At 35.8% G+C, this 18,186-nt stretch overlaps 1 protein-coding gene across 1 annotated transcript in view; it reads left to right on the top strand.

Moving 5' to 3' along the window:
* The first annotated feature begins 121 nt into the window (after positions 1-121).
* The window catches only part of Coq8 (ubiquinone biosynthesis protein COQ8, mitochondrial), a 76,114-nt gene continuing 58,049 nt past the window's right edge, over positions 122-18,186 (top strand). Inside the window, exons 1-4 of the mRNA XM_081771888.1 lie at positions 122-221; positions 7,567-7,778; positions 9,692-9,779; positions 15,930-16,294. Of these exons, the coding sequence (XP_081628014.1) occupies positions 7,581-7,778; positions 9,692-9,779; positions 15,930-16,294 (651 nt within the window). The 5' untranslated portion in view covers positions 122-221; positions 7,567-7,580. The remainder of the gene's footprint in view (positions 222-7,566; positions 7,779-9,691; positions 9,780-15,929; positions 16,295-18,186) is intronic.

An 18,186-nucleotide genomic window follows, 5' to 3' on the forward strand; every position in this document is an offset into this window, starting at 1 on the left:
CTATGTGTATAATATATACTACCACATGAGCCATATATCATAATAACACTTTGAATTTCTGTCGCAATTTAAAGTACGAAAGAAACAAAATAGTTATTCAATTGACTTTAAATTATCAGCTGCGCAAAAAAAAAAAAAAAAAGGAGACACGGATCACGAATAAAAGGTGAACGAGTAAGCCAAGTGCGGAAGGAAGTTCATGGCAGGACGTTAATATTAATGTAAGTAAACTGATAACAGAATTTTACTGTAAACAAGTACAGTGTATAAACAATGCGATGTGAAACGAAAGAAAGAGTGAACTAACTTAAAAATAAAAATATTGCGCCACTGCGTCATGTTCTTGAAAATATATTACAATACTAAGGTTTATGTTTTCCCGGGCGCCAACCAAAAATTAAAAAATGATGCTTGATTTCAGTATTAAAACTAGGAGCATGTTGTAAGTAATCAGAGACGTAGTAGTTATCAACTAAAATATAAACCATGGTTGGACCTGATACTTTTGTTTATTCTTTGCAGCCTAATATGTAAATACACGTGGTTCCGGGTATGATACACGATGGTAGATGAAATTTGAATCGATTCCAGTGGTTCGAATTCCATTTTAGGGTTGAGTATAGCCCGCTCCCCCCAGTGATTTTTAACGAATCATAGTGATTCTAACGATTCATACTAGCTCTTAATGAATCGGAATCGCATGTTATAAAGATTTAAGATGTAAATCTTGCAGTAAGGAAGCTTTAGTATAAGTAGTAGTAGTAGCGGTAGTAGTAGTAGTTAGTACAATAGTAGTAGTAGTGATAATAGCAATAGTAGTAGTAGTAGTAGGAACGGGTTAGAAACCCCGTAGGGGTTGGTTGGTTTCTGTTCTCGATATAAGTAGTAGTAGCAGTAGTGGTAGTAGTAGTAATAATAATAGTAGTAGCAGTAGTGGTAGTAATAATAATAATAGTAGTAGTAGTAGTAGTAGTAGCAGTAGTAGTAATAGTGACTTCCAGTTCTGGTGACAAAGAACTGGGGGGAGCGGGCTATACACAAGCCCCATAAATGTATGTGCACACCATATGTAGCCTCGGCAGAATCAAGGGACTAAAATCCAACAAATGAATAAGTAATAGGTTAAGGGGCAGCGAAAATCCAGATCATGACTAAGTTAGTATTCAAATAGAAGCTTTATAGGTGAAGTCGGTGCCAATCCAGTTTTCTAGAAGTTATGGGACCATAGATATATAAAATTTAGAGAAGAAATAGCCAATGTTACGTCAAAAACGGAATGTATAAGTACATTTAGAATAGTCCGTCATAAAATATAAATTCTGCGGTTAAAATGAGCGAGGCCTTTGTGCCGCAGAGTAGATTCAGCATTTTCAGGCTTAAAGTTTTATTACATGCAGATTGATTGTACTGGTCCGTACATAAATTCACGAAATATATACTTTCTCTCCGCGTTCACTTGCTGTACTTTCGGCAATCATTTCTGAGCTGTTCACTTGTATTCCCCGGTGTAGATATACTTTAAGATGTCATGTACAAAAACACCAAGCTTGTGGTAGGTTGCCACTAGAATACACAAATGCTATCTAAGCCAGTTAGGGCAGCAGCACAGCAACAGGGAGCGTCCGTAGGGAACAGACGCACCAGCGATGGTGGGCATACGCATAGACGGGCCTTGTGGAATCCACTGCTTTCACGATACAAAGATATGTGATTGAACCTTTCATTTACACTTTCACTAAGAGATCTGAAAGAAACTTACCTTCTACTATTCTGCACATTTCCACATCTTAGCACTCTTTCGTGCTGACGGTTTGTAAGAACTTCACGAACACTTCAATGGTTCCGCTTCTTAACTCGTCACCTTCTATCACTTTATACACTGTGCTCAATGAGTACATGAAGGAGAATGTATGTGTGCAACATGTTACATTTAGATTTCTGTTTTTCTACGTAAAAATCTGTGTCAGACGTAAGAACACAACATACTTTGATTATTCATATACTGATTTATTACAGTGTTACTAATTTAGCTATTCTGTAAATTTTAGAAATTGTACATCCATCACTACTTACCTTATGGGCAAATACATGCATACAAGTTCGACATTCATTAATGTATTTTCACGTACATACGCATCTCACAGGTAAGAACACACATTTTGATTAATTACACACTACCGGTAATCCATAAAAATATTATTACGAATTTCCTCTGTAAATTTTACAAATCTGAGGAATCGTAAATCAATCTGCAGCCTTTATTAATTGTCAGGAAATATAATATCACTACTTTAGAAAGTGGTTCTCTAGAATTCCTTATTACATATTTACTTTAGGAGTTTACCGTTTTATATGTGAATACTCCATCCGAGATTATGACATAAAAACTACAATTCAGCTTATGCTAGGTGGCCATTAAAAAAACGTATGCTATCTAACTGCGTCAGGGCAGGAGCGCAGCAGGGGTGTCCGAGCGGCCGTGAGGTGTGCATCCGTCAAGAGCAGGTGCTTCAGCGATGGTGAATGTGTGCGTAAACGAGGATGTTAAAACCATTATATTTCATTAGATTGAGTCCTTTCTTAATACATTCACTGCGATTACAAACGTTTCCGGTTTGTACAATCCCGACAGTGCCTTCGTGCCTCCACATAACGTTCTAACTCTTTATTCCTCACTAACATACGTTGTTATAACACTGAAAATCGAAACGTTGCATGGAATTGCAACTGGAATTGCCTAGTGTCTAACATCAGCATCCCTCCACTTAAAATAGTACGAAGACGCAGTTTTTAACATGTCAGAAACAACACATTGAACGTGTTTGTACGAATTTCGCGAAAAATAACATTCACTATTTCTTTCCGGTATGTTTTACGTATCTCCGGACCTACGCTCCGGCACTTAACCTTAATATATTAATATCCATTGGCGGGATGTTTCTGCACAATGTAATGAACATGTGTTTTATACTTGTGTCAAACCATGATAAGTGGGTAATCTAACCCAGAAGTTCTCAATATGGACATTAAACAAAAAGGGCGATACACTATCTAGGGAACGTTCAGAATTTCATGATCTGTAAGATTTTTATTATTATTATTATTGGGCGAAGCTAACTAGAGATTGTCTATTCCACCTATGCCCTCGGAACTATACTTCGGTCCCACCCCCGCCGCCCTTTGGCGAATGAAACCCTCCCTTTGCTTAGGAGAAAGAAGTGAACGACCTCAGCTGTGTTGCTAATTTGTCATTCAGTCGTTTGGTCTTGACGAGTGAAGATCGTAGACTACTTAGAGTGGCTAGCAAGACAGAGCACAGCGAAGTCCGTAAAATAATTCATTGTGACAATGCTTCCGCATCCAACAATTGAAAGATCTCAGCTGCAGCAGCTTGTCCTTCCTCTTTCGAGGGAGGTACGGGAAGTCATATATCGACTGCAGCGCCAGAAGGGGCACAGTTGAAATAGAACGGCTCTAATTCCAAGTACTGCAATGCAAAAAGTTGAAATAGAAAGGCTCTAATTCCAAGTACTGCAATGCAAAAAGTTGAAATAGAAAGGCTCTAATTCCAAGTACTGCAATGCAAAAAGTTGAAATAGAACGGCTCTAATGCCAAGTACTGCAATGCAAAAAGTTGAAATAGAACGGCTCTAATGCCAAGTACTGCAATGCAAAAAGTTGAAATAGAAAGGCTCTAATGCCAAGTACTGCAATGCAAAAAGTTGAAATAGAAAGGCTCTAATTCCAAGTACTGCAATGCAAAAAGTTGAAATAGAACGGCTCTAATGCCAAGTACTGCAATGCAAAAAGTTGAAATAGAAAGGCTCTAATTCCAAGTACTGCAATGCAAAAAGTTGAAATAGAACGGCTCTAATGCCAAGTACTGCAATGCAAAAAGTTGAAATAGAAAGGCTCTAATGCCAAGTACTGCAATGCAAAAAGTTGAAATAGAAAGGCTCTAATGCCAAGTACTGCAATGCAAAAAGTTGAAATAGAAAGGCTCTAATGCCAAGTACTGCAATGCAAAAAGTTGAAATAGAAAGGCTCTAATGCCAAGTACTGCAATGCAAAATGTTGAAATAGAAAGGCTCTACTGCCAAGTACTGCAATGCAAAAAGTTATAACACGACTATGACGTAACTCTTTCTGCTTTCATTTTTATCGAACTTCTATGAAAAATACAATTGATATACTATTATGTAAGTTTCCAAACAAAAATGCAACTCGTGCACTTTATGAACAGTAAAAGAAAAATCACATGTTAACCGTATCCTATGACCGATTAACCCACACAACCTCCACGATACACAAACAAAATAGCAACATGGGATAACATTACGTCACCAACCAATCACAATACTTTAAAACTATGAATCATCGCAGAAGAGGGCTAACAACATCAACTTACTGTCAAGCAAGATAAAGCACACTCTCAAAGTACGCTTTAAATTAGGGTAGAAACATTTTCAGTTGAGTGAGAAAAGAATACAAATCCATGGAAAAACTCCAAAACTAATCTTTGTATTGGATTTCTTGTAACACGAACATGTAAATTAAAGACAAATACCAAAAATTTACTCTCTTGAAGTTGTATTCACCCAACAACAAAACACGCTCAAAAAATAGGAGCAGCAAGTGAAACAATAGATTTCGTTAAGTAGCTTAGATATTAAAGAAGGCAGTTTCCACCCCCACGCCCCAACTATTAAACAAACTAAATAACAATAACATCACTATTATAATAAATATTCAACTGTTTAACAATTTAAAGGAGACAACGTAACACACCAACATCATGGAAATACTTCCATGATGAAGAATCTATCACCTCGTGATACCAACTAACGAAATTGATTTTTTTTTTTTACAAATGTTATTTCCTAAAGCAGCTAAAGATTTAATAATTGAAGAATATTAAAATACCGGTTAAAATATCTCTTTTCAATAATAATCAATTGGTATTGCTGTTGCTGCATTGTTATGATCATGCATTAATGGAAACATGTTGCTGCATTAATGGAAACAGTATTCCTCTCTGTACTCACATACAGAAATACGTAGTATATCAGAAGGGGAAGTGAGTTTATTCTAAAACCAGGAAGGAAAAGGTAATAGAATGGTGTGCTGTGAAGTCAACAAAGCAGCAGTATTGTTGAATCAGAAATCGTGTTCAACCTTGTCTATGAATGGATTGGGTCAGAATGACAGGGGACGCTAGGCTTGAAGAAATTGAGAACCACTGCTCTAATTTATACAAGTGCGCTGTTTTTATGTGATATAGTGTTTTTCCACTGTTCTCGCCTGTGCACATACGCGCTCCCTGATGCGCATGTTGCGTAATGCCTTCCTGCCCTGATTCGTTAGATAGGTTGATTACTGTTTTTTGCGCAATGATTTTATGGCATACGAGCGGATACGTAATTATATCTGTAATGAGTCAGTCATTTTCCACTAATATTATCAATCTGTACGCAATTATTTGGGTATGCACCATGGAAACAGGAGTGTAGAATGTCTTAGAGACCCATTAAGGCCTCAAAAACTAAAGCTTTTTTCTTTTCTTTTTTTTTTTAATATGACGGGTTATTTGGAATTTGCACGATTATATATAATGGAGAAGATTCTAGAATGCTGGTCTGCTCGTATAGTAGTCAGATTGATTTCTTTTTTATCAAAGCTCGATACTCATCATTAGTAATGCCGGGCAAGCTAATTAGTGAAGATAGCGAGTGAAGGCAGATTAGTAGCCAGGTTGATTATTTTATTACGACTCAATTGATATATTCTAGAACCTTGGCTATATAATCTTACCTGTGACATTCCTAGTAAAAAGCTGTCCGACAGGTAAGTCATAGGTACTCAGTGTGTTTTCAGTTACCTCGTTTATGCGCATGCCTACCATCGTTGGTTGACGTTCCTTACAGACGCACTGTTGCGTGTGCCCAGCAGTTTCACCGTACTCTTACTCAGGTTGGATACAGATCTTGCTTTTAATGGTCATCTAGTACAAGTTTTTTGCCACGCTAATTTTTATGACATATGGCCTCACGCTGTTTTTATACCCATAACGGTTAAGCTCTTCGAGAGTCAGGAGAGAAGACAGGAAAAATCACTGCAGGAAATTTCTCGAAGACAGGAACAGGCTAGTCAAAAGTTGTTAGAACGTTTAGAGACTGCAGAGCGGGAAATAACTGTCTGTGTTAGGCAGGAATTAAATAGCAGTTTCCAGGAACTGAATGCAAGATTAGACGCTACCTTCACAGATTACTCAACAGCTTCAACTGACTTTCAGTCATCTTGTTCGCTGGTCGAATGAGACTGGATTTCGGTTTTCCACCGAGAAATCCCGGTGTGTTCACTTTTGCCGGCAGCGTACTTGTCTTGTTGACCCGGACTTATACTTCGATGGAATCTGTTCCCTGGAATGCAACGCCTCTCGTAAGAAACATAAGAAACTAGGGGTGGATTTCGTGTTGAAGTACAAAACTCATGAATTCACGTGTCTCATAAACTAGATTCTACCTCATTATCATCCGTCAGTTTGCTTATTTGTGTGTGTTTTGACCTTATTGACTTCGCTAGTCACGCGTCTAAATTACTGTCGTCATTTTGTGCAATCTTCAGCTTTCCTTTAAGGCAATCTGAAGTGGCAGGGCAGTCGTGTGTTTTATTTGTCCTATCCACATATTCTGTATCCTCACCTTCTCCTGCCCTGAATTTTGCCTTCCATGATAGTTTTATGGATATTATCTCCGTCCCATCGTGCCAAATAGCTGAAGAATTCGAAAAGATAGACTCTGAAGGAATCGTGAGATTCTCAGTGATAGATGCATTAGTTCTTCTTGCTGTCCAAGGTATACATAGTATTCTTCGCCACACCACATTTCGTATGCATCTTTCACAATCCAAGTTTCAGATCCATATAAGAAGACAGAGAACACTGTCATTTGGACCAAACGAATCTTAGTGGTGTTCGTGGTTGCTCGATTTTTCCAGATCTTAGATTTGCATGACAACACGTCCAAGCGTGATCCTTCTTCTAACCTGTTTTTCTTCTAACTCACTCACTAAAATGTACATCGAAGGTAGACAAATTAATGTATGATCTCTAACTCACTCAAACAGCCTTGAGTTGGACTTGTGCTCCTCAGTCGATTATCATTATCTTGAATTTACTGAAGTTTAATTCTAGTCCGTGTTGCAACATTTCTGTTAGTTCAGGTTCACTAGTAGCAGTGAGTGTTGTGTCTTCAGCAAAGCACAAGTTGTAAATTTTTCTTCCACCAATTGACAAGCCACTTGACCTACCATCAACTACTTCTGGTATAAGTTAGTGTATTCGCTTCACTTTAGATGTACAGTTGAGGAGATTGTTCAAAGATCCGTTACTGACTCCCCATTAAACAACAGCAATCAGTCAATGCATTACAATCTGTATTGGTGAAAGTCTTCATGATACTTGTAACAGATAGGAAATGCTATTTAAAGTATGTGGCAGAAATAGTAATAAAAAACAACAATAAATTACTTGATGCTGTATATTAATAATAGTGTTTTCTATTTCAGACAATGTAAATAAGATGGCAAAATCGTTAGGCCACGACTTACAGGTGGTGCTGAAGGGTTTAGATTGTGTGGCCCGTGAAGTGTTGAAAATCCAGGAATCTCAACTGAAAAGAAAATGGAATAACTCAAGTGTTAAATCTCTTAGCGATGAAACTTCAGTCGTAGTGTCAGAGAGTTTGAAGCAGATCGTTACCCAGAAAGACATTGTTCCGGTAAGTTTTTCTCTTTCTCCCTCGTGCAGAGGAGAGCCTTTGATTCGTTGTGATTTTGTTTGAATCAAATTTCGAAAAGATTTCTTTGAAATGAAAATAAGTGAGAGACTGATTTTGTTTTAGTAGTATTGTAAGGTTTACAACGAAAAAGTTTTCTCCATATAAACGAATCTTTTCAATCGCACTAGCTGATGAACCACCACACTAATAATGTGTAATATGTTAAATAAGAAATCAATGTTTGCAGTTCAGCAAACATGGAGACGCAAAAATGACACCGAAAACGTGCATATTGTTGTGTGAGGGAACCTAGAACACTTTGAATTAATTTCTCAACAGTGCTATATTGTTCGTGTGGTGCGGGCTCAAAGGAACAACCTGCTGAACTGGCACCGTTGCAGTTTCATTTAACGGAGAGCATCATCTTACTGTAGAACCTAAATGGATGGTGCGATTGGAAGAATCCTGACTCAGAACGGAGTTGGTCTATGGCCCCAGACCTTTGATACATATATATATATATATATATATATATATATATATATAGTGTTTTTTCATTGTGAAACTTGTATATTATGTTAAATCTTTGTTGTGGACAAATTCAATTCAAACCCATTATAAATGGAAGGGTTGATTGCCAGAGTAGGCTATGTGCCACGTTCATACTTTCGAGAAAATTGAACCTAAAGTCTGACCTTTCTATAAGTATATATATATATATATATTAAAAAAAACTCCAGCACTGCATGTTCCCCAATAGGTTAGTTAATCTCTCCTTTAATAAAGAATGGCATCTAGAGATAGTGCATGGATCTAACTGAGAAATTTCTATTTTAGCGTGTAAGCTATCCTGGCAGTCAACCCTCCAATTGACCTGGAACAAGCTGTTTTGTGTAAGTCTGTCATTTCTTGAAACATACTAAGCGTTATGCAAGATATTTTTGCATATTAAAATTGCTATTGGGTTTCGGTTCAGTTGTGAAACTAAAGTAGGCTTCCAAATAGTGAAACGAATTCAATAGTGAAACAGATCTCTAACCCCCGGATGCAATAGAGGGATAGTGAGAGATGAAACCTGTTAAGTAGTAGATCTCTGTCATTTCTAGTTTAAATAGTGGGTTACAGGAGATATGAAATCTTTTCTTCAGACGCTGAATTCATTCCAAAAACCACTTGACGCTATCTAGTACCGTTTTCGTTTTATGATAATCAACGTTGAAACCGGAAATAGTGAATTTTTATCACTTCCGAAATGGTGGAGATGGTATCTTTTCTTGAGGCTCTGAATCGATCTGATGGTATCTGAGACGCTTGTCGCTATCTATTACCGATTTTATACTGTTGTTATCAACGTTGAAGCCGGAAACTGTTAATTTCTACCACTTCCGGTTTCAAATTAGGGCTATTTAAGGAGATGAAGTCTGTTCTTGCAACGCTGAATCAATTACAAGAACCCGCTTCTTAATATTTCTTTCAGATTTTGTTATATGAAAATCAATATTGAAACTGGAAGTACTAGTATTGTTAGGGGCACTTATAGTATGTTTTCTTGCGACGCTGGATCGATTCCAGAAAACCAGTTGTCATTTTCTGTTAACGCTTTTGTTCTACTACGACCCTTTGATACCTGAACAAACACCAACGGACGGATGGATATAGCCGTTCTTTAAGACTCGACATTTATGCATAGCATAATTTGATAGTCTAATAATTCATTTACGAAAATATAGAGTTATTTGAGGGAGATAAGAAACTTTGTTTCTTCATATAAATTTAGAGAAAATGCTTCAATTATATAGCGCTTAATATTTATTTTATATAATGTTATAGTAAACACTGCAGAACAAAACTTGTACTTGTTACTTTATTGTTGATAGTGATAATGAAACTGTTTTTTGTTTTTTTTCTTGTAGAAAAATGTAAGCAAGAAACTAACTGAGGCTGTGGAACGATCATCTATGGTGTTGGAAGGAGTTAGAGGATATGTTATGTACGGAAAAGGTAATAAAAATTTCTCGTACCCCTATCAACTCAACATATCATGTTTGATTGGCCCTTTCAGACTTCGAATATTTCTACGTCATGTGAAGATATTGTAGCAAGATCGAAAAATACCAAATTTCGGTCTCTTAGGTTCATTATTTCTCGAAATTTTACGGTTCGAAATTTCCATTTTTTGTCAAGAAAGATGTATATATTGGCTTGTTTACTTTGATAAATCTCGGCCCCTAATGAACGTACGAACTGGAACTTGCGTCGTTGCGAAGCTCATATTTTTAGCTTCCTTCAGACATACAGCTTAATAGGGGTGTACTAAAACGTATTTTCGTAATATCGAATTCTAATTTTCCAATTCGAATTTCTAGATAAAGAGCAATTTTCATTTTATTTTATTTATTTATTTATTTTATTTTATTTTTTTAAATTCAAATGTAGATTACGTCTTTATAAAGATACAGTTAAAATATGATTTTGGAATCGAGAGATACAAACTTCGAAAGCTATCTGAATAAATAAAAAATAATATGATGTTAGTGTGCGCATATTTAATAGCCTAAATCTGCTTGATAATGGCTTAAGTAATTTGCGTACATGCATTCACTGGAATTTCTTTGTACTTAACATTTGACAGTCAGTTCCACTATAGTACATCTATCAGCAAAGATTTTCCTATAGCTAAAGCCTAGTTTGAAGAAATGTTTTTCTTGAAATTTCTGGTAGTTCTTTGGATATACGGCAAACACGACCAATAGTTTGTCACTGGGCTCACTGTGGATATTAATGACTTGTGATGGAGCCCACAACGCATCTAACTTATTTGGATATAAAAATACAAGTGATAATCCAGCAGAGTGCGAAAATGTTCCCTTCACCTGCTCATCTTTATTAATAGAAGCGACATACCAAGTCGTTTCACTAGCTGGTGTACGTTGGATGTTGAAGAGGGGAGAGCTAGTCACCGCAGACGGTCTATTCTCGGGGTGGAAAGACACGGAGGGTTCCTATTCCTGAAATTTCATAAATATCTTTGAAATTTGTTTTTAAAGAAATTTGTCAGTCGCCTCATATTCTGATTGAATAAAAAATCGAACTCAGTCCCTGAGATGCTCTTCTGTGCTCATTTATTAAGTTGTAATAGAGGTAGATCTGAGAATATTGGCGTTGGGTCTTTACCATGAGTTACGACTATTAAAAAAAAAAAAAAAAAAAAAAAAAAAAAAAAAAAAAAAAAAACTCAGCATGCACTCTAAAATCTTGTTGGTGTAAGTATATAAGTTCAGAAAGTTCTTACGATTCTTATATTGTCCAGCTGGACCATTCAAAAAATAGAAAAAAAATTCTCAGGAAATGGAATTTCACAAGCGTCTTCTGAAAAGAGTAGAAAGCTGTAATATCGTACTCAAAAGTAGTCAAGAGCTCCTCCGTGGCTAAGCGGTTAGCGTACGCGCCTTTGGCGTGGGAGACCCGGGTTCGATTCCCGGCGGGAGCTCATGTGGTTCGGATTCCACGTTAATCAGTAGGTCCACATCTCATATAGCCTCGCTGCTGAAAGGGACGCTAAACTAAAATCAACTCAACTCAACTCAAAAGTAGTCAAGAGATTACAACCAGGTTATAATGGTCAATTTCATCACCTTTTCGGTGATAAATAACAAAGGGTAGACTATAACTTGGTTGATATTCCAATGAAATTGTGCCCCATTTCGTACGGCAAAATCATAGTTTCCGTAAAGTCACAAACATTAAGTTCATTTCAAGAATTTTTTTATTTTCTTTTAATATGGTTGGAAGACAGACGTTGCTGTGATATAAAGTCGTTATATAAAAGAGTATTTAATTTTTGACAAAATAGCTCAGTAAATTCTGATGATGGCTTTTGGAGAATTTCTAATATACATGTATCAACCTTGATGGTTAGTCACAATTTCGATTAAGGTTTTCTCTAATGCTTAATCAAACAAAGTTTTAATGGCGTCTGTTCCTTAATAGCAAAAGCAATTTCCTGTGACAGTCTTCATACAAGGTTACACGTCATGAAATACAGACAATCTTTGTAAGTTGTTATGAAATCATTGGTCAGAATCTGTAATTAACCAGTTTCTGTTACTAACTTGACGTGTCGTACAGCCGCAGACACTGTGCGTCTCATTAGCTCCAGCTAAGATATTTTTTGAACGAAGTTCTGAGAAAAAAAGAACTATTCGTATAAGGGAGCTGCTCTTTAAATAACTGACATATTTCTCCAAGTTACACAAAAGCAGACGTTTAGAAATTTTAAAACTCTTCTCATTATTGTTTTTCAACTGAAATTTAGAATTTTATGTTTAGAAAATATCATTAGTTTGGTAGGATTCAAAATCATTCATCTGGTAGGATTTTTTTTAATTGAAATTTTGGAAAATCGAATTTGAAAATGTGAATTCGGATTTTCGAAAAAAAAAAAAAAAATAGTACACCTCTTTGAGTTGTATGTATTTAAAGGAACTTAAGATAAGGCTTTGCAGCAGGGTTGTCAAAAACCATGGTTTTTATTAAAAAAAACAAAAAAAAAACGTTTTTTTTGTTTAAACCAGGTTTTTTTGGTTTAAACCAGGTTTTTATGGTTTAAATGATTTGCTCTATAAATTCATATCATATATGGACAGAAATAAGTTTGTTTCGCCTTGATGTTATTATGCAACAACCGGGTTATGCTGGAAGGGGTCACATAAGCTTAAAGCGGAATAAAAACCGCTTCTCGAGTTACATCCGAGAGAAATTGTCCTCCATTTGAACTCGGAACCAGGACTAATTGGCCGACTCACTCACGAAAGAATCTTGATAAAAAAAATACGTTGTACTGACTTTACATGCTTCTTAATATAACTGTCAAGAGTCATTTCAGAAGGACAACAAGATAAACAGTTGCACAAGTGAAACTATTACACAGAATTACATATGAACAATTTCAAAGTACTATGAAGTACAGAAGAACTAATTTAGTTCAAGTTAGTTAACAACGACTTTTATTGGTCCAAATTAAAGAAATACACCGACTTAATCTGCATATCAATAAGAAAAGTGAATAAAGATATGAATTATTTGAGTCCACTTTGGCTAAGACTCATTTATACATAAATAGATACCAAAGATACTTATTTCACTAAATGCCTCTCGTGGGGTCTGTATGACCCCCCTCCCCCCCCCCACACACAAAGTACGGCATTTTCGATGTATTTTATCAATAGTAAACATTGAAACGAAACAATATTTAGAATATTTCTTCGATTGCAATTACATAACAATAATAACAACTACAAAAAAATCACAAAATAAACATTTATAAACTTGTAAAAAAAAGTTGCTTTTGTAGTATAATCTTTTTGAGTAATGAATGGGGAATTTAGGTCTGAATATAATACGAATAATATACGGGAGTGAAACGTGATAACCCACAAATGTGTGTTCATCAAGATTTTACAAACACTTACACTTTTACGAACATTTTTTTTTTTTTTTTTTTTGGTTTTTTGGTTTAAACCAGTTGTTTTTTTTTGAAAAAACCAGCTGGTTTAAACCACCTTGGTTTAAACCAGCCAACCCTGCTTTGCAGCGACGCAACTTCAAGTTCCGTTCGTCAGTTAAGAGTGAAGACATGCCAAAATTAGACAAACTGGCGTTTTTTTATGCAAAAATTACAAATTTCGAAAACTAGTGAACTTTGAAGGTTGAAATTTGGAATTCTTCAATCTTAATATGACATTTTCATGTGACATACAATTATCAGTCTAAGGGGAAAATAAAAGCTTTTTTCTGTATTTCTACTATAAGCATGATCCGATATGCTTATATTTATGTATTGAACAGTCGAGTTGTGTGAGACAAAAGAGTAGGCTTACCACACGTCCGTATTTAGCAGGACAAGTGGGTACTATGTTTCGAAAATTTATAAAATATCTGCAAGTGATATTCATATTGAGTGTTTCCATTTGTGTACAAATGTGTGTTTTTTGAACTGGAACTAGCTAGACTGACCACGTCAGTAGACAGTTTAGAAGTGCAGTGAGGAAGAGAGCGTTAGTAGCAATGTATATGTGAGAACTGAATTGTGTTGGTTTGTACACAGTACTGTAAGGCAAGTTTTCATGTATTGTATTAAAAACAGTTTTGTCAGTTTTGTTGTATAAATCGGTTTTGATGGTTTCTTAAATCTGAATTTTTTCTGAAGTTATTCTGAAGTTTTTCGAATACATTTTTCCTAATTTCATTCATCAATATGGTTACTCTACAAATAAGCATAAAATGTATCAGAGACTGACTTGAATCTCGGCTATAGCGTGAGTTAAAATTTCCCTCCACCATAATTAATTCCCAATAACATTCAGTCTCTTGAGTAAAAAGAGGAAAGAAAACTCAGAAATAATTTAAGTTACCGGTACCTGCATGTATTTGAACGTGAAATTCTAGATAGGTGCTTAATTACATAGAAAGTCTTCTCTTAGAGATACATATTCGCAAATCTTGTATTTTTGAAAACGCCGTTTTATATACAAAGAGAGAAAGACTGAGGAAATATGCGCGACTGAATTGGTGCATTTTTTTTCACTCTTTGTATATCATTATATTTGCACCTATAGAGGATTTGGTAGGGTTTCAAAGCGGTTATTTCTTCCACTTATCGTATATAATCTTTTTGTGTACGTGTGTAACAGAGCTTTTATTATTTCTTTCGTTTGCTGAGGCTAATTTTTCTTTTGTACGCTTAAAAGAAAGTAATCTGTAAAACAAAAAGTCAAATTTCGACTATTTATTAATAAATGATGGAGAAAACAACCAATTTTTAACACACTAGTTCGTCTTTGGATGCAAATTTAATGATTCTTAAAGAGTGAAAAAATGTGCGGGACGGGATGTGGGATACCGTGCCGATGAGTTAACCACTACACTACGCAGTCCACTCCTTGAGTCGGTGGGGGCACGGTGACTCAGTCGTAGAGCGTTCACCTCCGGTGCTTGGGGTCCCTGGTTCGATCTCAGCTCGCGCCGTGTGGACTTTGTGGTGGACAAACACCGTGCTCGTGGGTTTTCTCGGGGTTTCCCGTTTCCTCCCACTTTCTTCATTCCACCATTTCACTCATCTCTCATCATCACCGTCTCCTTTAGCCTAACCGGCATAACCGTGGGACGTAAAACTTAAAGATTTCATTTCATTTTTTTTCCTTGAGTCGGTGTTCATTCAAGACTGAGGAAATGTATGGCTGTTCACTGAGTGGAGTAGGTAGCGTAGTGGTTAATACCTCGGAACAGTACGCCGAAGATCCTGGGTTCGAATCACGGTCCACTCGTGCATTTTTTCACTTTTTGAGTATCATTTCAATTATTTATTTTTCATAAACCTTTTAACTTAACAATTTATTCTAATTCTTGGGAAAGATGGTAGATTCCTAGCTTTCGGTTTTCCTATCGAAACCGTAGCCGTAAGTAATTAAACGAGTCTAGTAAAGTACAGTTTCCAAGAAGGTAAAAATAAACGAGACGAAGTATACAGTTATTTCATGATTATTTCATATCCTGAATTCGCCATCAAACTTACATTTTGACGGTATGGAAAGGACATATGGCAAAGTGAGGCATGAATATTTAATGACGAAATACAGACAACTTTTTTTATTTATTATTTTTTCAAACTTGAATGAGAAAAAAGATTTCACGTTATGTAATTAATATGATTACTTAGTGTAACAGCGACCTTTAATAGGTGGACTGATAATGATAAACGACTTAAGGTTACTTTGGTATGTTTTGGTGGTATAAATATAAAATTTGATGAATGTTTGCACACCAGTGTAAGCTTTTGTTGTTTCGAGAACTGAAGCGTCGCATAGAGAAATATTCGTGAAGTCAAAGCTCTTTATTTAGTGTCTGGCTGTTGAAGACAACAGGATTGGTTACCGGAATCACATCAGGATTATAGTTCCCAGGGTACATATAAGGCAAGTATTAGTCGTAACAAATTGGGTCAAATTGTACATGTTAAAGCTACTAATAACTTTACTCAGACGTATCAAATTTATTATGTTGTTTATTTATCTTTAACCGAAAATTAAAATGACGAGAAAATCTATTTGTTTTGTAAGTTACTTAACATATTGTTCCTTCTTTTCTTTGTAGTCGCTGTAGGTAATATAAAAACAGATGATAGTGAGTGGGATACATATGCTCAGAGTTTGCAAGGTGACTTAGAGACGTATGACATAGAACCTGTTGTAAGACCGGAGTTGAAAAGAAGTGGACAAGCTCTAAGTCAAGAACTGTTGAAAGCTAAAGATATTAAAAGTGACCCGAAACGTGACAGTACTAATGTTCCAAGTCATGCTTCATCTGCAGCTGAATTAGTTGATAAACAAGATAAGACACCTGTGAAGGAAACGACGAATGAAGTGGTGACAGATAAACAAGTTGATACGACGCTTAAAGCTTCCTCTGATCCTGTTACTAGTATAAAGCAGAATGAAATAATAAAGAAAAGGCAAACTGTAAGTATGTAAAACGTAATATCCGCTTGTATGTGTTTATTTATTTTCGAATTAAATTGAATTGAAGTCTATAGTTTTTCACGTAATGCGACTGTGGCTCGTAAACGAAGTAAACTAGTGATAATTGTAACTGAATGATTACGACCTAGTTTCGATCTAATGGCCAGCATGTGTGCTTTAGATGCACATGCTTTGAGATTGAATTCCTTGTGGGAGAACATTGAAATTGGATCGCATTGTGTTGGTTCGGATTCCACTTTAAACTGTAGGTCTACGTATCACATAGCCTGGGTGTTGAAATGGGACGCTTAAACTTCGAAAAACAAACAAACAACGAAAGAGAAGTAAGGCATAAGGAAGAATCGCAAGAAAAATGTGATCCACGAGTCGTACGGTTTCGGGTTGAATCTTAAAAAATATATAAGCTTTAGCAACAACAAAATCCGTAAGTGGGTCGTTTTCGATTCGTGGGTCTTATATGGGTTAATCATCCATTTCTTTTAGCCCAAAGAACATAAACGTGAAACGTAAAACTAAAAATATCCTTTTCTGATAATACTCCCTTGTTTACTGTTCTTGCTTTATAATCTTGATAAAATATCCTTTATCCATATATTTGTTCGTGTTACTTCATATTCCGCTAATTTTACCATTTTTTCCGTTGTATTAACTGTATCAAACGATATCTCGAAGTCTATAAAGTTTATATATATGTGTATGTTGGTATCATTCTAGCTATTCTATAATTGCTAGATCTACTTGATTTTTCTTGAAGGTTTATTCTGTTATCACTTCCAGCCGTTTTATTGTTTCAGATCTTCAAGGGAGTTGTTTCTATGTTGAATTTTAACGTAATTCTGTATTTCAATAATATTAAAAGTTCTTCCCAATATTTATTTAGAAGATGCTAAATATAAGGATTCGTTTTAAGTCAGAGTGTAAAATTTGTCAATTAAACTTCTAACTAAAACTAATGGAGGACGAAATTAATAAAATCACGTACCTTAGCATATTTGTGTTTGTTTAATTGGATTATTTCAATGCCACATTGGCATCTTTATTCAAACGTTAACCTTGAATTACTTGTTGAGTTACTGATATATTACATTTTTAATGTGTCTTCCTCTTCCAACTAGAATGCTGTTTGTTCACACTCCACAAATATAAACTGAGTCTTGAAAAAACATTTGCGGAGTACATTAAATACATTTCAAATTAATGTTTAAAATACTAATGCGTAGTATGAAGAACTACGTTATGCTCAAATTACGTCGCCATTTTCCGTCAGTAAATATGAGCAAGTAGTTAAGTTTAGGGGAGAAAGGACATAGTAACAAGCAATTAGATTTACAGAGGTACAAGTTGATGGACAAGCAAATAGATTTAGAGGAGGAGGAACAAAAGTTGAAAAAGTTGCTATGCTCAGGGAAAATTGTCAGGTTTAAAGAATAAAGGAAATTGTGAACAATCTGTTAGTTTAGTAGAGCAAGGTGAAATGGCAAACAAACAGGTATATGTAAGGAAAGAGAGAGAAACTGGACAAGTAGTTAAATTTAAGAAAGGTAAGACAAGGTGGACAAACGAAACAAAATTAAATTCAAATAAATATTCAAACAAGCTGGGACAACAAGGTATTGAGGAAAATCGAAGTAGGTAGATTGAAACTAATGTTCTACGGTAGATGATTATAGTAATGAGAGAAACAATCATGGACAAAAAAATGTCAAAGCCATCCAGTTCAGAGCTCTGCTGTATGGGGTTCCTGGTTAGATCCCAGAATATGTGAGTTTATTGTGGACAACATATGTCCTCCTCCGTGGCTAGCCGGTTAGCGTACGCGCCTTTGGCGCGGGAGACTCGGGTTTAATTCCCGGCGGGAGGTCATGTGGTTC

The sequence above is a fragment of the Thermobia domestica genome, chromosome 9 (assembly GCF_964235325.1).
Source record: "Thermobia domestica chromosome 9, izTheDome1.hap1.1, whole genome shotgun sequence".
In the NCBI taxonomy this organism is placed as follows: Eukaryota; Metazoa; Arthropoda; class Insecta; order Zygentoma; family Lepismatidae; genus Thermobia; species Thermobia domestica.